This window comes from Topomyia yanbarensis, chromosome 3, assembly GCF_030247195.1.
Source record: "Topomyia yanbarensis strain Yona2022 chromosome 3, ASM3024719v1, whole genome shotgun sequence".
Classification (NCBI taxonomy): Eukaryota; Metazoa; Arthropoda; class Insecta; order Diptera; family Culicidae; genus Topomyia; species Topomyia yanbarensis.
The window spans coordinates 104,460,243-104,485,865 of record NC_080672.1 but is presented as its reverse complement, the minus strand read 5'-3'; the positions used below and the strand labels follow the sequence as shown (position 1 = coordinate 104,485,865).

Sequence of the window (25,623 nt, the reverse complement as noted above, 5' to 3'; positions counted from 1 at the left end):
ATAATATAATTGAACACAACAAATATACCCAGTCGTTTGTATCAAATCAAAAACGAACCTAATCATCTAAACACCGTGTCGGTCTTACCCCACCCAAAAACTGTCGGCCTTACCCCAACAGCGCACATTTTTGTTAAATACTCGATTTACAGTATTGAAATACTCAAACTTATCTTCAATATACACAAATAACGATATGGAGAGTAGAAAAGAATGTGCGACAAAAAACTGGTCATTTTTAAAGCTTTTGTGTTATTAAAACCTAAAAATGTATCAACTAAAAATAATATTCAAAAGCGCATCAACTTTGCTTTCGCTTGTTTTGTTTATTTTGTTGACGTTTAATGAACCCATATGGCTTCAATGTGTATCGAAATGCCTAAAATAATCGTACTAATAATATCCTGTCATTATTGTATGGTTTAAAATTTGATAACTGGGAAAAGTCGTGGGGTGTCGGGCTTACACCCAGTTCCCCTACATCAACCCTAATACGCAATAACCGCATTTAATAAAAACTAGTCTTTTCACTGTTTTAGTATGAAATGAGTTTGAATTTTAAACTACTTTAAAATTGAAACTAATTTAAAATTACTTATCAAGTTAAAAAATTTCGGTGGAGCAGGACCTCTAAGTTGCGCTAAAACACGAGAATTCCACTGCTTTCAGGGAATTTGTGTTATTATCTTGGTTTTTAACAACGAATCAAAGCTATTGATGCCAATTTGTACGCATTCCATTGATTGGTCGAATAATTAATGAATTAGTGAGGCACCCTCCTTAGTAAAAAATAGGTACATCACCCTAGTTTGGACAAATGGCAAACTGAACTCGTAGGGGTTTTGAAAATTTCTCACTGATTTTAACGTCGTATAATTGCCTCCAAGGCAAGGCCGTTGCAACGATGGCCTGATTCTAACCGAAATATGTTTTTATGAAAATTCTCGTACACGAATGTCCTTTGTCTTTATAATTATGAAGTTTAGAGGGAAATATGGTTTGATGCAATAAACTTATCATGAGACAAAGCGCCACAAGGGAGAATGGGAATGTTTAAAACATTAAAAAAGCGGATATATGAATGTTCTTGCAAGACTAAATATTATTCAGTACAGGGACCAAATAATTTGCACACAATTTGATTTTGGAATCATATTCATATAAGGAAACGCTCACGCACGAATTAAAAATTGGCTGCTCTCTTTAAATGCAAGTAATGCATGACATGAGCCGCTACCGCCTGTCGTCGCGCATCATCGCAAAATACAGAACTCCCCCTCCCCCATAAAATGCTACGTCATTTATGGATGGACCCATATTCGAACTAATGCTAAATATAACGATATTATTTTTTCTGTAATGATTTGTTGATACTCTATCGACCCAGCGTATGATATTTCAGACGTTAGTTTTTCTCGCAACAAAACATTTTAAACTGTGACCACTATTATTTTGTTTTTCCCACACTTATTTGGACATAATATGAGGGCTCCAAGTGATCCAACATAAATCAAGAATGTGCAATATAATCACTGCGATTACGGTACAGAAAAAAACTAATGCAAATAAATTTTAGGTTTATTAAAACACAGCATTCGACTGACATAAAATTCTTCTGGTGACATAACTCGCAAAACCACCAATCGATCTTCCGTTTTCAACTTTTCCGATGTAGAGCTCACTAAAAGTCATACATTAGCTGCAACGCCATCTATCATACATACTTCTTTCGGTATCTAGGAGACGGAATGACCGATAAAGTCCGAACTTGCCTCATCCGTTAGAGTTGTTTGGCCGGTGCTTTAGCTTGCAATATACTGCAAATTCGTCTGGCGTGCAGAATTGTTCCGGAATGAAACGAATGTCTTACCACAGGATCAATAAACAGTAACCAGTGTCTACCAAGCCAATCACACAATGGTCTGCAATTTTTAAATAATTTGGGAAGTTTGGCTACGACTACGAGTCATAACATTACTTACCTTCGACACCGTTGCAGTACTCGCTAAGCTCACGTTTCGTTTGATTATATTGTTCCTTGCAACTTTCACCATGCTTAAACCGACAGGATATCCGTAACGATCTGTTGTTGGATGTGCCAGATACCGTTGGTTTTCTGTCATCCGGTATCTTGGCTGACTTACTTTTATCCTGACACAGTACATTCAGTCGGTCTGGTTTAGGATGTATAATTTATCGGAAGCAATATACAGGTGACGTGTACCTTCTAGCTGAATTTGAAGTATTGGTATTTATAGCCAGTACTAGGAGCCGAACTGGTGGAACAGTGCAGAAACAACCGACCGTTTGTTTCTTGATTCTGTTTGATGAAGTGTATTTTCCATAGTGCTGGTAATTATTATCATATCGGGAAAGCCTGTGAAAAATAAAGATAGCTTGGATTGAGAAGATTTAATCATGATTTTATTTGCTTACCCGTAGCTTTAGGAGGAATTAACGCCACGACGAAAACGCAGATCTGCAGATGTATGACAGCCCGAGCTGCCAGGTCTTTTTGCGAAACAGTTCGCAGTGGAAGTAGAAAAGATCTGAATTTATTTTTGGTTACGTTGTTTGGGCGGAATATCATACGATATATAATATTAGAGAAGTTATCTAAATTGACGTTCGCCACTATTTTATTGTACATCGGTGCAACATTGGTTATTACGATTATGTTTGCTGTATCAAAAAATGATTGAAAACATCTGTGAAACCAGAAAAGAATCCGTGCATGTGGCAGCCCGGGTAGGGGGAAATTTCAATTCTCTTTGCCGCTCAAAGGTGAGAGGATATGAGTGTCGCTGCTCTCCAACATGAAATGTTGCATCTGATTTTTTGTATCACAACAGAGCGAAAGTATTTTCTTACGCTCAAAAAAATAACTCGGCGGCCATGTTTAACTCAACAATTTAGTCATCGATGACCAATTGTTGAGCAATGTTGAATTTCGAAACACGCCTAATTGAAAGAGAAAAAGAGCGCGTTCTCTCGCACCCACCCAGTTAAACTCATTCTGGAACCGGTTCTGATTTCGGAATGGAGTCATTGTGGATTCCAAATCAAATGCAATAACCGATTCTGAGTCAGAATCGGTTGTTGCATTTGATTTGGAATCCATAATGACTCCATTCAGAAATCCGAACTGGTTCCGGAATGAGTTTAACTGGGCAACCACATCGCCAGCGAACACTTGAAATTTGTTCATTTAGCCCCGAAAAAGGAGCGTTCTGTTTTTTCTGTGGTCTGTGATGTTTGTATGCATAAAACTATCGCGCCTGTAAACAGAGATGCCAGATTTGAAGATTTGTCTTCATTTAGAAGACATTTGAAATGTTGTGAAGACGTGTTTTTCATTTTGAAGACAATTTTTTCGGATGTCTGACTGATTTCTATTAGAATTCTGGCCGTTGAAGACAAATGAAGACATTTGAAAAATATACCTGGTATCCCTGCCTGTAAATCATTAAAATGATGCCTGGCGACAGTCATGGAATATATTGCTTCGAGCTGACGGAACGTAGCAACTACTACGAGGTCAGAAAGCAAACTGACGATTTTTTCTTTTGTGCTGCTTTCATACGTGCGTCGCGTTCGTTGGATAACAAAGAGGCAGTCCTAGCAACGCTCGCTGCTTGATTGAAGTATACGGACCAATCAGCGCTGATAATTACCACTTTCACAAAATACATTATTTTCGTTATTTATAGTAATCGTACATTTTAAGGAATCAAATACAATACGTGCACATATTTCCGATCAGATAGTGCAAAAATATAGCGATTTCGATCAGTACAACAGAAGTTATTCGCATTGGAAGACTGGGAAAATATTTCAACAGAGACTTTGAAACGGGACCCCTACATTGAAACGTTAGAAGTATTCTACTTCAAAAGGGGCACAAAAATAAGACTCCGCCAAGGGCGCCAGAACACCATGCGACGGTTCTGCTCATAACATAGGTTTATTGTTCGGACTATGTCACAAAAGGTTTTTAACTATGCGGGTTGGCACACAATCCGGAATAGCGAATCAGAAAAGGTGTCAGTGCTTCACTCAATACAGAATGGATAAAGGCTATAATGCAAAACTTTAAGGTTTAGGTCCAGGTTAAGTCTTTGGTACGGAGCAATACCTTAACCTAGAAACTCCTAGCATGTTGTTGGTCGCCTCTTAAGACATGGGAGCAGGTTTCCAGTGGTTCTATTCTTGGCTGGAATAGTGTAAGACAAATTTTAGCCCGTAGGACACCACAATTAAATTTAAATATTTAGAAAATCCTGAGTTATGATGCGGTAAAAACAGGCTAAAAATAATAGTACCGTCATTGCAGATGAATGATTGTTTCAAACATATGGCATTACCAAGAAAATACCATTAAATTGTGATACTGCACAAATAGAATTTCAATTCAAAATCGCAGTAGCGCTTTATTTAGTAAATTTTTCTCACTGTAATGTCTTGTAGAGATGTGGTAGTCGCAGTATATTTACTGTATTGCAATATTTTTGTGTTTGCCCTCTACTCTGATTGTGCTGTGACAAGTTTACACAACATTAATCAGATTAATTAGTATTGTGATATGCACGAGACCGAAATCTGTAAATTATGAGTAACTATGATTTCAATACTGCACATTTCTATAATTATTGCTCAAACCTTTGTTTATAATATATGTGTATCTTCGATGCAATTTAAATCAGTTTAGCTTGATGTTAGGAGATTATAATACCACCAGTATTCCAAAAACTCGAACAATCAATACTGATTTGTCTATAAATTTTCACTACGTCCGATGTGGTATATCTAGTATGTGGTATACTTCAAACTATCATTTATTGCGACTACATCCACCGTTGCGCAACATACACCTGTCTGTTTGGAGGTACCCATGGCAGTACAAGCTGAACCTGATGGTACGGAACCCTTCGCCGGGCTGCCGGTTCTCTTCGCAGTGGTCGAATACAGCAGTAGTAAAGAATTTGACCCAAACTCAACACACTGGCACCCAGCAGCAGTACGAATAGTCCTCCGAACGCGCCAATTACCTCCGTTGGGCCAAGCAGCTCCCTTCTCCATCTTGGAATATGGTAACTGTTTTTGAAGGAAACATGCATGAGGGCCGGATCAACTCTGCAACAATGCAATTTCAGTTACAATTGACCTGTTCATCTTCTGAATAGATAGGACCTACTGTAAGTAAGAACCCGTCGGTACTCCACGAGCTGCGTTATATTCTTCGAAAAAGAATGGATTCTGTGACATTTCCGTATCATACGTGAGTGAATTGCACGAGGAGTAGCACCTGCAGCTGTCCGCAGGTTCATTCAATATTTTGTGTCGTAAGTAGACTTCGAATAAATTCCGGGCGGCATTACGATAGCAGACAATCTGGCTGGCATCACAAACTTTCATATCTGCTGAACGTGGCATCGTCAGTCTCACACAACCACACAGTTTATATGTGTAGTTGGAAATGCATTCAATTACACAGTTGTTGATATTGTATGCCTTGAAATAACGAAGGTATCGCTCATTGGTAAAGTAACATTTGCGTTTATCCGCAGCAAGCGCTGCCAAGTCATTTGAAGTCCAGATAACCTGTGGCCGCAGATGCAGAATGACAGATCTGAAGGTGTTCAGGCGAAAAAAATGATTCTCCGTCATTGGGATCTCGTCTGGGGCATGAACAGCGAATTTATAACCCGTATAGGGACCCTGGAATTAAAAAAAATGTAAATTAAGTTTCTAAAGTCGGCAATAGAAACAATTACCCTACAGAAAATTTCCTGATCGATTTTTCTCATCACCAGGGTTAGGACGAACTCAGATTTTGACCCGGCACCCAATGGCCGATGTGGGAATGCGTTCAGGCCAGCTTTAGGGTGATAGCCATACTCTCGCGTCCAATCAGTTGGGGCCGCTGGACTTGGAAAGTTGATGAAATCTGGCGCAATATTTTCTATCCGGTATGTTTCATTGGGAGCTAACATATTGAAGGAATAGCAAATACCATCATCAACGAGGGTTTCTCCCAGTATACTGCTACAAGGCACGGTCTTTGATCTCCATCTGCAAGTCGTGGTTGTCTCGTGGAATGGAATGGTCATGTTTTTCAGAATCCTAAAAGTGTCTTCATTCTCATTTTTCTCGAACTTTTTCCATCGGGTTGAAAAAGGGCAAACGTGCGCTAGAACTCGCAGTTTTGTTTCACTAGAACCATTGTAAGTTAAAACGTTAGGATAATAAAATATATGATTATTTAATCAAGCACATTTTTCTCTTCGCAAAACAAAGTGTTTGTGGTGAGTGTTTACAGATCATATCTCACCTGTCTTCATCCAATTTGGAATTATTCTTCACTAGTATGAGAGCCCGAGGCAGGTCGAATACTTCGATGCGTGATTTCGTAAGTGGACAGATAGTGATTGCCGGGAATGGTACTGCTGTAATTGATTCAACATTTGGTGCAAACACAGTAACCACGGGGCTGTCGTTCCACTTCCGGAACGAAGCCATCATGGCATAGATGCACGCCGCGAGGGATGCTACAATCCACGCTGTCCACCAACATCTGAAATCGAGCCCAATTGTAGTACTCATTTTTGAAATAGTTTATGTAAATTATAATACTTTTCAAATTTGGTAGAACTTCGTATAGCAAGAAACCGTGCAGAAAATACGAAATTCTCGACACAATATTCTCGTAACAGTACACGTAATTGCCCGGGCATGTTTTATGTTCAGTTTCGTAATGCCAATCAACCACTCAATAGTTGTGTTTTGTTGTTCAACTTGTTGTAAGTTGAGCATGCAAGTGGGGTCAATTTAAAATATAGATGAGCTTGCCATAGATCCAACCCCCCAGGGCAATGATATTAGTACATGACATATTATATTGAATGTTGAATTTTTAATTGTAATTTATCATAGTCGCAAAGGTCGTACGTGTAGTTTAAAAATTCACATCAGGGTGGACTGAAAACTCGAAGGCTGAAAAATCCAAGCTGTTTTGGAAGTAAGGATTCTTGAAATAATTCCGGTTTTTCGGGTCTTTCATAGGACTAAAAAACTTTATTTTTGAACCCATCATTCACCGCCGTTTACGTTTCAAATATCTCCTGTATTTCCAAGGCATTTTTCTTATTTCAACGTAAAAGGTTTTAATTTCCGTTGTGCTGAATAAAATTCTTAATTTATGCATTATTAGATCGATATTAGTTACGAGATTCTTGTAGCTAATTTTGAAACATTTGCGATTAGTATAAATAACAGAAAAGTTCAGGTTATGTATAAGTTATATTGAGCGACCGAACATAAAAGTGGCAAAGGCAAAACATGCTTCTTAAAACCAGCTTCAAATAAATTAGAATGCAAAAATTGGAAATAAATTTCAAGCGTAAAAATCGGACAGACATATCCTACAGTATAAGAATCGCTTAAAAAATCCGTAAAACTCGGCAAGGTGGAACCTCCAGTATAAAAACTTTTTAAATATAAATAAATCGTACGCAGGAAACGTCCGTATACCACGATGTTCAAGATTAAAAGTTTGCTAAAATAACCTGCTTTGTAAAAACCGGATATTTTTTCCGGTTTTCATATTGAATATATTTGAAGCGGGTTTTACGAAGCATATCGCAAAATTTGAAAAACCATAAATTACAGTATTCTACTCGACCCGTTAAAAAGTGGTCGAATGTCCAACAAATAAACCTAATTAACTGACTAACTCAATTTCCACTGTGTTATGATGTACAAAACATCGCAATTCGTGCAACTGTCATGTCGCTATCATGAAAATACTGTGAAAAATATGATTTTTTTTCTTTTAATTAATTAATGACCACCCTAAGTCATCAAAATATTCAATTTATATCCAAAGTATCCATATCCACTGTACGACAATACATGTTTTGATCTATAATAGGAATTGAAATTGCACAACATCATCAAGCTTAATTGAACCCCATCAAAATTTAAGAAATCCGAACCATTTTGACAAAATGGTACACTTTTAAAAATATTGTGTATTCTATGGAAAAATTCCCGTTAATTGTTTTTTCTTGATTTGTAGTGCGAGGGCCTCCATACTTTTAAATTTTTAGTTGAAAGATCATTCAATTCTATACACAATATCTAAAAATTGGGCTATCTGCTCTAGGGGTTTCGGAAATACAATATTTTCAAAATAAATTTTTTGTGCATTCATATATACATCCCACATGCACAGAAACGTTGAAACCATACCATCGTCTTTGTTGTGCTATCTTATGACAAATGCCATTTTGTGGTGAACTGAGTTAGATATGCCATGTTATTGAATTTTAAAATATCTACATCGAATTGTGCTATCTTGTGACAACAAAAAAATGGACAACAATCCTAGTTTGTTGGCTTGTTATAAGCCAATAAGCTTATAGCAAGCAGATGTCTCTGATGACATATATATTCCTGTGCACATTAACCATAATCATTTTCTATGTTCTTGTCTTGGGATGATAAATTTTCCTACTATAGTTTTTTTCTGCGAATTGTTGGCTTGACTATTGAACAAATTTTCTTTTTGAGATTTCCGCTAGTTTAGGAAAGTATACTGAAATGTAATGATGGATTATGCAAGAATATTTTTTCGTCCAGTCGCCTGCTAACAATAATATTGTTTCATATATATTGTCTCTAAATTGATGATGAAACCAAGTTTTATTTTTTGATTTTCCCGAATAAACGAGGAAAATTGTAAAAGCTTTGTGTTCCAGTACCATCATTTTGTACCTGATATTACTGCTACCGCATGGAACAGTATAATATTGGCCATAGTGATCTATAACGCATAATATTACGAATCAGTTGATTCTTTTTTTATGAAATCTGATGTGCACATTTGTGACACCTCATACATATTTTATCATTAATACATGCTTATGACACGACTATGAGCGACTTTTGTTTACATTTTCAGCAAAAACTGTCAATATAGTCAACCGGTCTTTGCATAAATCGAGAGATTACTACAGAAAAGATAGAAGCATCGATTGCCCTTCCCAAAAAGCGTCTAACAATTATAAATTTCAAAATATTCAAACTCAACTTTAAAAATCGTTTTCCTCGAAAAGTGCTAATTGCGTTTGTCAAAAGATAGCACAACAGCGACGATATGCTAGTTCACCATACATCTCCATCGTGTCGCAGCGGCTGTGACTAATGAAATCGATGAGTTACTAACAAATTACCCTTCAATAAAAATCTAGGTGGTTTTAAAAGAGGCCATATTTCAGCAGCATTTATTTTTGTTTAACCGTTATGTATCCGACGCGGTACCCGGGTACCTTTTTAAGTTTCAATTAATGAAATTCCCAGGTTTTATCCATAGCTGGAAATCGAAACTTTGCGACATCTTAGAACTTCACTAAGTCGAGCTTTTGGGTTAATAATATTGTTGATATAGTAAGGGGGAGTGAGGAGGGGCTCCTGAATTTTTTTACTACGTAACAGGCCGACGTGGGTACCCGGGTACCCACAAAACTGAAATGCCAATAACTAATGTAATTTCCAACCGATTTTGATACATTTTGGTGATTTGGATTCGGGAACTCATCCAGTTTTAGACTTGGTAAAAATGAATCGGATTGCTTCATTCGGTTCCCGGATATCCGGATTTCCAGAAACATGTTCCAGTGCTGGGATACTATTTGTGAATTTCAATGGAATACTAGCAATATGGGTATCACAATTCTTGGAATCACATCAGTAGGCTATATCTCATGGCTTTTTTCAACCATTTGGTGGTTTGACCCTGTAACGGACATTCTGGAGCAGGTTCCCGTGGGGCCGTGAGTGGTTATTCCATTCCAATTCCATTTTTTAAACTGCCATAGGGTCCCGTTACAACAAATAACAGACTTCCGAGACAATTTGAAGAGTTTTGATACTCACATTGCTAGGACGTTATTAAAATTTACAAAACATACCCTAGTACTGGAACATTACTCCGAAAAATCCGGATTACCAAGAACCAGATCCATTCACCCGATTAAACTTTACAAGATCAAAAAGTGGACGAGTTCTTGAATCTAAAACATCTAAAAGTGTCCAAATCGATTAAAGGAAACCATAGTTATGAGCATTTCAAATTGTGGGTACCCGGGTACCCACGTTGTCCTGTTAAAGGTGTTTTTTTGTTGGGCACATAACAGTTAAAAAAGCATAAGGTGAAGTAAGTAAAACATTTTTATAACTTTATTCGTTTTATACATTTCTTTTCTAGCTACAATTTAACACATATTTCTTCCGCCGAAAATGAATACCGTTTGAAAATAACATAGTTTTCATTTTGCGTTGCGTTGCGTTGTGACGACGAGTTTGGTGGATTCCAAACTGACTTCATCATGCTTTACTGCTGATTATCTAATAAGAGTTGCTTAGGAAATGGTAAGTAGGAATCCATACCAATCGGACCCATATTAAAACCTAGCCATCATTGCCGGCCGCCCCCATCTCCATAGCTCACGGGGAAGGATAAAGGATAAGGTAGACAGGAAGTGTTGATGCTCCACCAACATGCTTCCGTCAAGTAGGTAGACGACTCATCAGGCTCTTCCATAGGCGTCGTGGAGTTGGTCGTTTGGAAGGGTATAAAGTCTAGAATTCGCTCCACGTAAGCAATGCGACCTGTAAAGCATAGTTTATTAGGTAGTAGTTTAGTTGGTTTTCGAGTACACTCGAAAAAGAAAAGATCTCATTTAGTATTTGCTTCTTTTTAAACTTTGGGTAGCCTGCTACCGAGAGTATCTTGTTTTCTAAACAAAAGCAATTTGAACTCCACACAGCCGACCGTGGGAGTATTGCCTAGGAAAGCTAATCTTATCTGCGTAATGGGCCGGATCACTGTTTATTGCAACAGTATTAAAAAAAATCGCTTTTTCTTTTCTACGATTTATTTATTGGGTTAAAAATACCGAATGACACGTTGTACAGACAGAATTATGATAGCTCGAGGAAAGGATTTCATATTTTCCAAATAGGATTGTTTGTGAAATACACGTATACCAACGATAATATCGAACATTACAAAGGATTGTTAACCTGATGCACGGGCTTGTTAGCAATAACGGAACTCGAAATTAGATCCATAAAAATAGGCGCCGTGAATTTTCAGTACGTATTGACCATTGATCATCGATACTAGTCAGATAGAACTCTTATTGGAGCTGATTTCCGAACAACTATTTATTGAGAAAAAAATATGAATCGAAGGTTGTATACAAACCGAACTTTCAAAAGAAAATCAAGAAACAATTTTGGGCTACCCAAAATAACCATTAGCTGTACCGAAGAATTCACTCTGTAAGACGGATACACTAGCAGTTTCACTCGCGCGTCGTTTGTTCCCCTTCCCTCCCAGCATACGATCATAGATCCTAGACAGTCTTCACTAATGCCACTCCCTCTCGAAACGAAACTGAGACAGGCTTCATTTCGTCAACCTGTCGAAATGAATGAATTGACAGTAGTTGGGGATATAACACGACCCAGTCCCGAGTTTAAGCAAAAAAGGCAAAAGGAAGCCTGTACCCCGGTTGGCACAGCGGGGAGGTAAGGGATAGGAGTTCTGTATCAGAGGTGAATGGCGACATAAATTGGCCTCTAATTGAAGGATAGTTGTTTTGGCCGTATTTGTAAATGGTGAAAAACTAAATATCATTCTGCAGTACTTGATTTCTTACATATCTCTTTAGATGGTAGTTCATTTCATCGCCGAAGGTTGATGAGCGTTCTTTTAGTTCACGTCCATCCACGAAAAACTTAGTCGAGTGAATGCTAAACGACGCTGATTTTTTGCGTTCGTAGATATGTACACATCGTGCATTCTCACACTCACACATTGGTATCTCGTTATTCCGATCCAAGCCTCATTCAAAAGCTATTCGTTTGACCTTTTTGGTGATATATAGAACGTTCGGAAATACTATCACAACAAGGCGATGCGAGACAAGACGGAACAGCTATTGTTGTTTAACCCTTTTCACGTTGTAGTTGTACGCACACACAAATATTCATATCTTGGAAACTGAACCTCAAAATCAAAAACAATTCAATAGCGATCTGTTTGAACGCTAGACTTTTCATTTAAAACACGAAAGAGAGTCTACCTTGGCAAGCGGACAGCTACGTTCGAAGCTCGTCACCAGACTCGGTGGTAGGTTCAGCTATAACATTCCTGATTAACGCCGATCCGGCTCTGGACTCGAACCTCATGAAGGACCGTGTTCAACCCTCGATTGACCTGATTGCTAGCCTATATTACCGATGGATCAGAATAGGCAACTACATACAATGAGTTGAGATAACGACCTGGAGGGGGCCACCAGCATGGAGACATCCAAAAAATGAAATGTGAATCCAAAAGGTGGGGGGTTCCTGAATCGAGTGTTCACTCCGAGATCAACTAGCGACTCCACCCAGAATAACTGGCATATAGCCTAACTTGGCGGAGGTGAGCAAAAAGATCAACGATCTTTAGGAGTTCGCGAAAGACAAGCACAATGTTCACATCAAGGTGAAGCAGGTTGTGACGAGTATTAAATCGGCCGTAGCAGCTGCTGAACGCAAGCAGAAGGCTCTCTTGACGAGATCTGACTCAACCGAAACAGCTTTTATGGAAGAGAAGAGTGAGGGAGCAAAAAGGGACCCGAAAAAACAAAAGAGCCTGCTGGAGTGCACAATGGGACGTAGAAAGAACTGAAACAAATGTAGGGAAATATGAGAAGAAAGAGAAATGCAAGCTTCCTTGGGAGAGGTACAAGAGCGCTGCACTGAGTCTATCTTTTGACCTCGCACAAAGCAGAAGCAAAAATCGCTACGCTGTAGCAGGCTATAGGCACCAGTGAAGCAAGCCAACCTTTTGTTCTATATCAGTGAAAAAACAATATTGTGCCAGTACTACGGGATAACACGATTTCAATCGCCTTATTCAAAACTCGTGTAACAACTACAGTTCATAAGGTTGAACAATTAGTTAAAGTTAAAATGGAGTTTAATCTCGCTGAAGTTACATACATCCAGCTACACCACGTCAAAAACTGTGTTTTGATAACGTTTAGAAGTTTAGCCCAGGCAGAAAACTTCATTACAATGAACAACATGCAACACGGTCGAATTTAATAACACCAGATTCAAGATCTCCGTGCATATGGATAACGACATGGTGGACGTGCATATCCATGATTTGGCCTCGTGCACTAAGGAATCATGTTACAATATGGAGAAGTAGAATCTATTACGAATGACATGAAATTTTTTCACCGGTATTCCCAACCGCGTTCGCATTGTGAGGATGCGAGTGACTAAACCAATACCTTCTTACATGACTAGCAAATGCAAACCACCGAGGGAAGCCGTAACCTATAAGCAAACAAAGCTCATCACATATCCCGGGCAGACCCCAACATACCAATTCTGTAACCATACAGCCCACTGCGGAAAAACACGCGCTGAAGAAACTAGTCAAAACACATCTACTACAGCCAACTCTAACAAGCAGCCACCGACAGATAAACCAAAAACAACGATCCAATTAACCAAAAATGCAGGTACAACGACCACGACAACCGCTTCCAAACCAAGAACTGGCCAATAAAGAAGCTAATACCGATGAAGACGGATTTACAACAGCGACCCGTAAGAACAAGAAATAAATAAGAACCTCTGATCGTGAACAGCAAGAAAGCAGTACCGATGATGACATAGACGGGAACGATAGAGCGAGAGAAGGCCGACTGAATGACCCCCAAGCGGCTTCACCGCCAAGGAAAAGGACTCAACACGCAACCGCAAGCTGCGTTAACAAGATTTAGCAGACAGACATTCGTAGTACTTTTTATCTTTACTTATTGTAAAAGCTTAAAAATGGCTCAATTGTGCTAACGCCGTGTTAATTAAACCTTTAGGAAAAAAGAGTGATGCACTGATCATCAAAACGAACGATAAGACGTCCTATGCGGCTCTTCTCAAGAGAGTGAGAGAGGACTAAGAACTAGCAGTGGGTTGTTGGGGCGCCAGTAAACCTAGAATCGCTAGGCAGACCTCAGCACCAACTAGCTGGCTGGTCGAGTAGGCTACCGCAGACTCGATCGAGTAGATCGGGACGAAGCGGGGAGCTAAATGGCTCATTGTGACAAAAATGGAAACTAATTGGTTCACGAAACAAACATCGGTATCGAGTGAAATTCCGCTGCTGGGATTCTGTCAGTCGAAATGGGGTAGTTTTACCGCCGGATAATATCCGAGTGGATCTCGATAGAAATGGGAGCTAAATGGTTCAACAAAACGGGTATCGATGTCGGCAGGAATTCCTCCGCGGGGAACTCTCAGTCGGAGTAGAGTGAGTTCACCGCCGGGGACTATACGAGTAGATCGTGATAAGCCTGGGAGCTGAATGACTCACGGAAACAGGAGCTAAGTTAGTTAACGAAAGATGCCTCCCCCCGAAGTTATACCTTGGTTGAGTTCTGTGGGAAAAAAGAGCGAAAAACACTACAATACACTACATACCAGGATTTGAAAGCATTTTAAACTTGACTAACAAAAAATACATACAGACATTGTCCCAAATCGTCGCGCTAAGTCGCTTGGTATGTAAGACAAGGATTCCCGGGGCTCGGAAAAATCTTGAAAGTTTGAGCGAATTCTATGCATTTCTTGTGTAAGAAATGAAATACGTGACCCATTTCTTTCTACATTAATCTACCATTGCGGATAATTAATATACGTGGATTTATAAGAAAGGACTCGTAACATTGCTAGGTGGATTAGAAGTGTGCTCACAATGAAAATTGCTATGATGATCCCTGTAATCAGAGTGTATGTAAGGAGAGTGAAGACAACTGTCATGATTATCTGTCAGTAATATTCCAAACGAACAAACGACCTCTCAAAATACATGGATTTGACTCGTTTGGAATGACACTGACAAATAATCATTGTTCCAATTTTGACAGTGTCGTCACTCTCCTTATATGCACTCAGCCTGTAATTAAAAAAGCAAAGCCTTGGCACTACATTCCGTGATGGAACTTGACCTTCTCTTTTGACAGACTTCGCAGACGAGTCAACAACAATGATTCTACTTTCACTGTGAATCCTTCTATGTAATTTAAATACTATTAATTAAATGTGTATGTTTGCCTAGGAAAATATTCAACAATCTTATGAATATTTAATGATTTATCCTTTGAAACAAGTGACTATCTAGTGCACATGATTAACCAGCCCTCATTTGACATCATTCAACAGGATGCGAACCATGGGCAATTTTCGAAAGCTAAACCTTTTGCTGCGCGAATACTGTTCCGAAAATTTTGTGTTTGCTGCTCGATATCTTGCCCAACGTCGATTGAGCCGTTGTGATAGGTACTGTTCACTGAGTTGATTAATCTACAAACAGATTTACCAATAAGAGTTCCTTTACAGACTCTGGTGGGCATTGTGGATCGTAGTGTCATTGGCGGCCTGCGTTTTCGCCATGCTAACAATGATCCGGAAATGGAATGATAACCCCATAGTGACTGTGTATGCACCACGATTTCTACCGATTTCCACGATTCCATTCCCGGCCATCACCATTTGTCCTCTAACGAAATCGCGCGTGGATGTGTTCAATCTTACTCGAACGCTTGAACTAGTGAAGAACAATTCGGCGCTGGATGAAGATAGGTAAGGTGCTTTAGAGGCCAGAATACTGTCTACAATTTAAATATTTTCCAGCGAAATGAAACTGCGAGTTCTATCACATGTGTGTCCGTTTTCTCGTTTTTGGATGAAGTATATTAAAAGAGAAAATGAAGATGTTTTCAAAAGTTTGAAAATCATGACCATACCGTTCCGTGAGACAACATCCCTGTGTATGTGGAGGTTTAAGTTTGTCCCCTGTAGCAGCATGCTGGGGGAAACACTTGTAGATGATGGAATTTGCTATACTTTCAACGCATTAGCACCGAATGAAACATACCGAACGCAAAACATTTCGCCAGACTTTCTCAGCCTCGCCAGTGCAGCAGCTCCATCTGATTGGACGCGAGAGAACGGATATCGTCGCAATGCTGGATTAAACGCGTATCCACATCGTCCGTTTTCTGCGGGGTTGATCTCGGGATTGATCGTTGCATTATCGGTGAGAAAAATTGATCAAGAATTTGCGTGTCAGGTAAGGTCCACATTCCCAATAAATGGTGTAGGAAGTGATTAAAATTATTTTTTTTTTATAAAATAGGGCCCATATACAGGATATAAATTTTCCGTTCATGCTCCCGATGAGATCGCATTGACGGAGGATCAATTCTTCCGGCTGAACACACTAAATGCCGTTATTTTAAATCTTCGACCCGAGGTAATCATTACTTCAAAGCATTCAAAATCACTTTCTCCGGAGAAACGCAACTGTTACTTCGCCAACGAATATTATCTGCGTTACTTCAAATTATACAATGTCGATAATTGTATTGCGGAATGCGTTTCAAACTACACTTATAAACATTGTGGATGTGTAAGGTTTACTCTACCACGATCGGCCGACATGAAGATTTGCGATGCCAGTCAGATCGCTTGCTATCGTAGTGCTTACGCGAAACTATACGATGAATACATCAGAGAGGCTGTAAACAACAAACTTCCTGGACATTGTTTGTGTTACCCGTCATGTAATAAGATCACGTACAATGTGGAAATCTCGCAGTTCCCATTTTACTTCGAAGAATTCAATGCGGCTTCTAGATTTTCACCCGAGGCATACTCCAAGTAAGTTCTCACATTGCCCAACAGTGCTGCCACTCTAGAGTATATGTTGGTTATGTTACAGAGTCGATGCTGCGGTAATGTATGTTTCCTTCAAAGAACGTCGCTATATTCCATTGTGGAGGGGTGAGCTGCTAGGTATGACGGATGTAATTGCTAAGTTCGGTGGATTGTTCGCCCTTCTGATGGGTGCCAGTGTTTTAAGTTTGGGAGAAATTTTCTACTACTGTTGCATTCGACCTCTGCGAAGAGAGCGTCAACCAAGACCTGTGATCGAAAAACGACAAGTTCAGCTGGTGTTGCCGTGGATGCCCCCAAATAGGCAGGTTTATGTTTCGCAACGTTGGATGTAAGGACAAGAACAAAGAAATAAGCACAACAATATTATGACAGAAGCACGACTCGCACGATTTTCGTTTAGTAATATCGTAATACGGATGTTGCATTATTTATTTTGCACCAAACTGCATTATTTGTTAAACTCAATGCGGTTTCATTTAGGTAAGTTCGCTTAACTTTCGAGCGGTTGACTTCCCTGGAGAAACATGCCTGTTAAAATATGAAAATATATTCAATAAAGTTGTCAGTATATCTTCGTGGTCGAAGTTTTAGTATTTTAGCTTGACATAACTTCAGATGGATTTCCTTGCGGAATTTGTGCTACATGTACAGCACGCTATTGTCTACATTGTTGCTTCTTAGGTACAACACAAATTTCATACGTTTGCGTCGCCTACTACCACCTACTTGCTCGTTTAGGGTTACCAGGTAAATATTTTATCGATTCACCGATTTGTTTTTTTTCTTTTCTTTTTTTACATTTCTTATAAAAGAAATGTATAGAATTCGCTCAAACTTTCAAGATTTTTTCCGAGGCCCGGAGGGCCGAGTCTTATATACCAATCGACTCAGCTCGACGATTTGGGACAATGTCTGTGTGTGTGTGTGTGTGTCTGTGTGTGTGTGTGTGTATGTAACGGACAAATTCTCATTCATGTTTCTCAGCAATGGCTGAACCGATCTTATCCAAACCAATTTTAAATGAAAGAACTAAAAAACAGTATGAACGCTATTAATTTGTTTTTTATTCTGATGTTTAGTTTCCAAGATATGAATGTTTGAATGTGTAAAAATGGCGTTTTTTGCAGTTTCTTGGAATTATTTGCCGAAGTTGACAATATAGATTAACAATTTATATGTTTTTAGATAGTTTTAACAAATACCTTTCGAACAAGCTATAGATTGTTGAAATCGGACTATTATCAAAAGAGATATTTAACATTAAATGCGGACGAAAGATTTTTATCATTTCCCATTGCCAGAAATATGACCAAAAACAAGTAATCTATTATTAACGCCAAAACGGCTTATTTTAGGTCAATAGTATCTTCGGAGAATTTAATGGAGGCAATATGCCCTTTCTTTTGGTATTGTGCTTTTGCTGATTAATCCCCCTATGAGTGAGATATTTTCACAAATTTTCTTGGAAGTGATTATATCGAAATGATGCCTTCAGCAAATTTGTAGCTCTTACTTTTGCGAATAACTTCACTGAAGACTTCAAATATCTATTTTGAATACTTTAAAAGTTATGGCTTGTTGTTTGTGGATTACTCTTTGTCGCCTATTTATTGTTCAATATAGTAATAATCCATTGAAATAAGCCAAACATTATTTCGATAAAACGAATTTTGTATTTCATTTTTCTATCTACAACCGCTAGAAATAATCACCGAACACTTCCAAGTTGTCTGGAAGGAACTTGATAACTTATCAGTGCAAAAATGTTCATTTGTGCGAACCTTCTGACTGCAATTTTTCTAACTCATGACCATCGGATCGATCTGAAACATATCGGAAAATGAAAAGCGAAATAAATAACTCCAAGCAATGGCGTTGCCAAGAGAAGGTTTTGGGGTTTAACACCATACAACCCCCTTCCCCACCACACCAAAAAAAAAATGGATTGAAGTTGAAAATTTATTGATGCAGACTGATTCAATTCAATATTACAATAACAATTATCTGATCCGTACATTGATATCCTGTTGTTGTAAACATCATGAGGACTTTTGATAAATTGTCGGAATGGGGTCCTGATATGTAACTGATCTATTGGTCTTGATTTCACAGTTGTCTAATTGCATCAATATCAAAATCCTGCCTGAAAACATTCCAATAGAAAATTCCAGAGTTCTGTAATCAATCATAATCCTCAGATTTCTTTTCAAATTGAGCTCGTTTTTGTAGAGATGTACTGTAATAAGGGTCTTTATTTAATAGGAAGGGAAGTTAAAATTGATTTAATGTCTATGAAACATAGAACAGCTCACCAAAAAAATGCATAACTTTCAACATTTGCTAAAATGTTTTTGCCTTTCTCATTCACTCTAAAATTCGTCAATCTGATCCCGACCGGGAGGGCCGAGTGTCATATGCCAATCGACTCAGTTCGTCGAGATCGGAAAATGTCTGTGTGTGTATGTATGTATGTGTGTGTAAGTGTGTATGTGGAAAAAAATGTGACCTCTGTTAATCAGAGATGGCTGGATCGATTTGCACAAAGTTAGTCTCAAATGAAAGGTACAACCTTCCCATCGGCTGCAATTGATTTTTTTTATTGATTGGACTTCCGGTTCCGGAGTTACGAGTTGAAGAGTGAAATCACACAGCAAATTCCCATATAAACTGAAATGACAAATTTTCAAAATCAAATTTGTATTTTTGATGCCAAATGACTTTATAATGCATGAAACATCGAGATTTGATATAAACTCGAAATAATGTTTGACAAAAATTGATTTTTTTGGGACATTTTTGCCTTTCTCATATAGAAAGGTAATCCAATCACTCTAAAAATCGTCAATCATACCGGCCCGGAGGGAGTATGCAGTAAGTGGTTGCTACTTTAAAATTAAAACTAGTTTAAAATTTCTTAACAAGTTGAAAATTTTCGGCAGGACCCGAACCTCCCGGATCTTACTATGTGATACTGAAACATCGCTTGAAACCAGCGGCGGTCAGTATCTCAAGATCGTGGCTGTCGATCCATTGTACGTATGTGCAAATCGAACTGAACATGTAATATTTAATTCCACCATTGTATTGAACATAACCAGCCATGGAATCGTAGTCTGGACAAATGAGAAAAGCACAATTGCACCACTAGGTGGATTAAAACAGGTTTTCATTTTGGGAATGCGTCGAGTTGAGACGAAAACGTAATATGATTAATATCGAGGATAACACTTTCCGAATGTAGAGAGAAATTTATGAAAAATAACGATTTACATTCGACTCTAGCAGGTTCTGATCGATTTTGATGAGAATTTGATTTTTGTTGTATGACCAATTATATGTATAGGTCAAATGTTCAAAAACAGTAATTTAAGGTCAAGATAACATCATTTTGAAACCGCCAATTTCGGAGGGTTATTATCTTCGATGAGTTTTACAAACGTTAAACAGCGCATCATTTGATAAAATAATTTTGACGGTATATCGTCCAAGAAGTATTTATGGTGAATTTTCTCAGGTTAATATTCATGACTACAATAAAGTCAACAAATTCGCTAAAAACACGAACTCTGTTACTATTTTTTGAAAAATTATTTCTGCATAATTTTAAAACTTCAAAAATTACGGTTTCGGAATTATGCCGTTTGGACAGTAAGATCGATTTTCACCAAACCCCCACCAATTGTAAAATTGGTATTGTAAACAAAATGTAAGGGTGATACTTCAATGCTGATAGGTGGGACCGAAAAAGTAAACAATCGTCAAAGGGGCGATACTATCATTTTGTCAATTTCAATAGCAAACACAAATTTTAATTTAATAATTTCAAATACTTCATGAAGTTTTGGGTTTCGATCACTGAATCATGCAATCTAGGATGTAAAAAACACAATATTTCTTAAATAGGAAATAAAACCAAGTCTGGAAATATTCACTGTTGATTTTCTTTGAATGGTGTCACTGCTAGTATCGCTTTTTTCCAGAAAAAGCGTTGATATTTAGGTCTCAGTCGCGTTGAAAATTTGAGTAAAGTATAAACTTCATTCCGATTCAAAAAAAAATTCGATTTTTTGGCTCAGTACAATATACATAACCCCTTTAGGAAAATTCAGTTTTCCCACCACAATGCATTGATTAAGGAATTTAGATATTTTATTAACAGAGCATTAGCAATAATTCGTTTGTATGTCTATTTTATGGGCCACTTTTTCGCTTTCCCATTGATTTGGTTTGAGATTTCTAGCACTGATGTTGTCCTATGCTGATTTGAGCGATTCTCTGTGTCCTGCCACAATCCCATGTAGTATGTGTTATCAAAACCTGTTTTAATCCACCTAGCGGTGCAATTATGCCTTTCTAATTTCTCTAAACTATGGCACGGAGGCTTTTTATGTTCAACATAATTGTGGAAATGTCCATTACATTCTTAGTACACTTTGCACTTATACACAATGGCATGCCAGCCACGAACTTGATGAGCTACGTGTCGACGGTGAAACACTTGAAACAAAAAAAATATCATACTCCATTAGCCTACATCAGCATTAGATCAATGTTATCTGCTTGCTAACTCATTTTGTCATGCGGGGATGGGTATGTGAGGAGGGCGAAAGTCCCATGAACGAACGACTCCCCAGCTTAAATTGGTATGCTTTGTAATATAGTGGTGGTTTAAAGATGATGGGGTTGAAAGGGAGAGGTATGAGGTGGTGGTCTGAGGGGTGATTTAAGGAGATTTTTAAAGGAGGGGAGTGAACAGTAGAGGGGGAGTGTAACCCCTCTCCGTAAACCATCCGGGATTAGGTTGACGTTTTTCAGAGTGATTGCATAACCTTTCTATATGAGAAAGGCAAAAATGTGCAAAATCCAAAAAAGTGAATCTTCGTCAAATTTTTTTCGTGTTTGCATCAAATCTCGACGTTTTATGCACCTTGAATACATTTAGCATCAAAAATAAAAATTCTATTTTTAATTTTTCCTATAGTTTTTATGAGAAATTTCTGTGTGGCCGCACTCTGAAACCCGTAATTCCGGAACCAGAATTCCGATCGATCCAAAATTCAATAGCAGCCGATGGGAAGGTTGCACCTTTCATTTGAGACTAAGTTTGGGCAAATCGGTCCAGCCATCTCTGAGAAAAATGAGTGACATTATTTGACACATACGCACATACATACACACACACATACACACACACATACACACATACAGACTTTTTCCGATCTCGACGAACTGAGTCGAATGGGATATGACACTCGGCCCTCCGGGCCGGGATTAGGTTGACGTTTTTCAGAGTGATTGCATAACCTTTCTATATGAGAAAGGCAAAAATGTGCAAAATCCAAAAAAGTGAATCTTCGTTAAATTTTTTTCGTGTTTGCATCAAATCTCGACGTTTTATGCACCTTGAATACATTTAGCATCAAAAATAAAAATTCTATTTTTAATTTTTCCTATAGTTTTTATGAGAAATTTCTGTGTGGCCGCACTCTGAAACCCGTAATTCCGGAACCAGATCGATCCAAAATTCAATAGCAGCCGATGGGAAGGTTGCACCTTTCATTTGAGACTAAGTTTGGGCAAATCGGTCCAGCCATCTCTGAGAAAAATGAGTGACATTATTTGACACATACGCACATACATACACACACACATACACACACACACACATACATACACACATACAGACTTTTTCCGATCTCGACGAACTGAGTCGAATGGGATATGACACTCGGCCCTCCGGGCCGGGATTAGGTTGACGTTTTTCAGAGTGATTGCATAACCTTTCTATCTGAGAAAGGCAAAACATCGCGAAGCATCAAGTTCTAAATGTTCTCAAACGATATAATATCCGAAGAGAGTGATAAGAGTTATAAGAAATGTCTCATCACACTGTTAGGTGGATTAAAAGCGTTTTTTCGTTGTTTTTTTACTGATTGTATTTTGAAGTTTTGAGTGCGGTTGAGCGTTTTTCTCCCGCAAAAACAAAATGGATCAAAGAGAAGGATCTCCCTCTAAAGATGAATCTTATCGCCTATCTAATTCGAAGACAGATGATGTTATCTACGATCCACCCCCCCTCACTTCACCACAATGTTTTACAGCTCTCCTGGGTCAAGGTTTACCAGGATGGATCCGCTGGTCCTTGGGTGGTATACTTTCGGCCCAAAAATAAACCGTTAAACAGCATAACTGTTTCACGGGAGCTGACAAAACGTTACTTGGCGCTAACCGAGATTAAAAAGGTTCAGTCAGATAAACTGCACGTAGTCGTTACTGACTTTAAAGAGACCAATGATATCGTTAGCAATAGCCTCTTCACGATGGAGTATCGCGTCTACATTCCTTCTTGCGATGTGGAGATTGACGGTGTGGTAAGTGATCTAACTTTCGATGTTCTGATGAATGATGGCCGCTTTAAGGACCCTAACCTAAAATCAGTTAAGATTTTGGAGTGTAAGCGATTGCACTCAAAGTCCATCGAAGATTGGAATTACTATCCATCAGACTTGTTTCGCTTAACCTTCGCCGGATCTGCACTTCCGAGCTACGTGGAAGTGAGAAAAGCTCGTCTACCTGTCCATCTGTTTATACCGCGGGTCAGGAATTGTTCCAATTGCAAGCAGCTAGGTCATACGGCCACCTACGGTAGCAACAAGCAAAAGTGGCAAATGTGGGGAACGTCATGCGGATGATACTTGCAGTAGGCCCGCTGAGATGTGTTTTTACTGTGGGGAGAATCAGCATGCACTTTCGACATGACCAACGTACATACTTCGCGCGGATAAACTGAAGCGATCCGCCAAAGATCGCTCCAGACGCTCTCACGCTGAAATGCTTAAAAGAGCTATTCCACTTATCTCCGAAAACCCATACACTCTCTTGCCAACTGACGATAACGCCTCTAACGACCCTTACCAGGGGCATTCTTTGGCTCTGCTCGGAAACACTAGAAAAAGACCTAATCCAAACTCAGTCGAACTTCCACGTAAGGGTCTTAGGCTGTCCCAAACAAGGGTACAATAAAAAAATAATCCATAAACTGTATGTGCTGAGAAGATAATACTTCCTAGTTTTGGGAAATTGAGATACAACTAGGAATTCCCAGCACTCCCCGGGGCACCAAAAATCCCAAGTGCTTCCATTTTACAGTCAGAAACTACATTAAAAATGGGATTCCTTACATTTTCTGACATTGTGGACTGGATATTCACAGTTTTCAACATCGTATCGTTCGATTGCTAACTTATTAAATGGAATCACGGATCTGATCACTGTGTTACAGTGGAACTGCAGAAGCATTATCCTCAAAATTGATTCATTAAGGCTTGGGGCGACATTATGGAACCATTTCGAATCGACTTTTTCATACAAGCTTGCATACAAAGAACCTTTCGTTTCGAGATGCGCAATGCCACCTCTGATTTCTTCACCCTCACTTAACTTTTTAACCAGGTTCACCAGTACGTTTAAATTTAGTTTAAGCGTTAAGTGAGTGTGAAAAAAGCGGCCCTAAGACACTTGCTAGATTACAATAATTGTGAAGCTTTTTCCCTATGTGAAAAATGGCCTAATTCTAACTTGCACGATTTTAACATTATCCGCTTGGATCGAGAAGACTCATATGGAGGGATACTTTTCAGGATCAAAAAGTGTTACTCCTTCAATCGAATCAACCTCCCTTCGACGCCAGGCATTGAAGTTGTCACTTGTCAAACAATCAAAGGCAAACATATTTGCATTGCTTCTATTTACATTCCTCCTAGAGCCATGATGGGATACAGAAGATTCTCCAACGTGATTGAACACCTTCCCTAGCTCCGCCTGCATCTTGGAAACTTTAACTCTCACGGTACAGGGTGAGGCTGTCTGTACGACGATAATCGATCCTCGACAATTGAAGACCTTTGTAACAACTTCAATATGACAATCCTGAACACAGGGGAAATGATACGGATTGCTAGACCACCAGCGCAAGCCAGTGCACTGGACATATCTTTATGCTCGGTTAGATTGCAAGTGGAAGGTAATATCTGATCCCCACGGTAGTGACCACCGGCCGATTGTGATTGCAATCACCAATTGATGTTCCCTGTGACCTCACACGGAACAGTGATTGGATGGGCTACGCTGCTGCGATACCCAAAACTATCGATTCGACACAGGTACTTCCCCCGGAGGAAGAGTATAATTTTTTGTCCAACTCGATTCTCAATACCGCGTTTCAAGCTCAGACGAAACGAGTACCCGGCGTGAATACTTGAAAACGTTCTCCCAACCCGTGGTGGGACAAAGAGTGCTCTGACGTATACGCGGAGAAGGCTGCCGTCTATAAAGCTTTCCGGAACGACGAGTTAGTTGCTAGCTATCGACTGTAAGCTAATGAAAAAATTAATGAAAAACAAGAAACGCAGTTACTGGCGCGGGTTTGTCGACGGGTTAACAAGAGAAACATCGATGAGCACTGTTTGGGGGCACGGCCCGACGTATGCGAAAACGAAACAGTACTAACGAGAGCGTGGAATATTCAAACCGTTGGATATTCGATTTCGCCAAGAAGGTTTGTCCGGACTCCGCCCCGGGACAGAAATTCTACCGCGCCGCGTCGCCTCACAATACCGCGAACGAAACACCGTTTTCAATGGTGGAGTTCTCACTTGCTCTCTTATCATGTAACAATAAAGCCCCAGGGCCAGACAGAATCAAATTCAACTTGTTGAAGAATCTGCCAGACTTTGCCGAGAGACGCTTGTTGAATTTATTTAATAAGTTTCTTGAGGGTAACATTGTCCCACATGATTGGAGACAAGTGAG

General features: G+C 39.0%; 1 protein-coding gene across 1 annotated transcript in view; it reads left to right on the top strand.

Moving 5' to 3' along the window:
- LOC131688768 (pickpocket protein 28-like) overlaps positions 1-17,330 on the top strand; it is a 179,839-nt gene extending 162,509 nt beyond the window's left edge. The window contains exons 3-7 of the mRNA XM_058973278.1: positions 15,295-15,411; positions 15,472-15,714; positions 15,766-16,204; positions 16,271-16,794; positions 16,856-17,330. Of these exons, the coding sequence (XP_058829261.1) occupies positions 15,295-15,411; positions 15,472-15,714; positions 15,766-16,204; positions 16,271-16,794; positions 16,856-17,144 (1,612 nt within the window). The 3' untranslated portion in view covers positions 17,145-17,330. The remainder of the gene's footprint in view (positions 1-15,294; positions 15,412-15,471; positions 15,715-15,765; positions 16,205-16,270; positions 16,795-16,855) is intronic.
- The last annotated feature ends 8,293 nt before the right edge of the window (positions 17,331-25,623 follow it).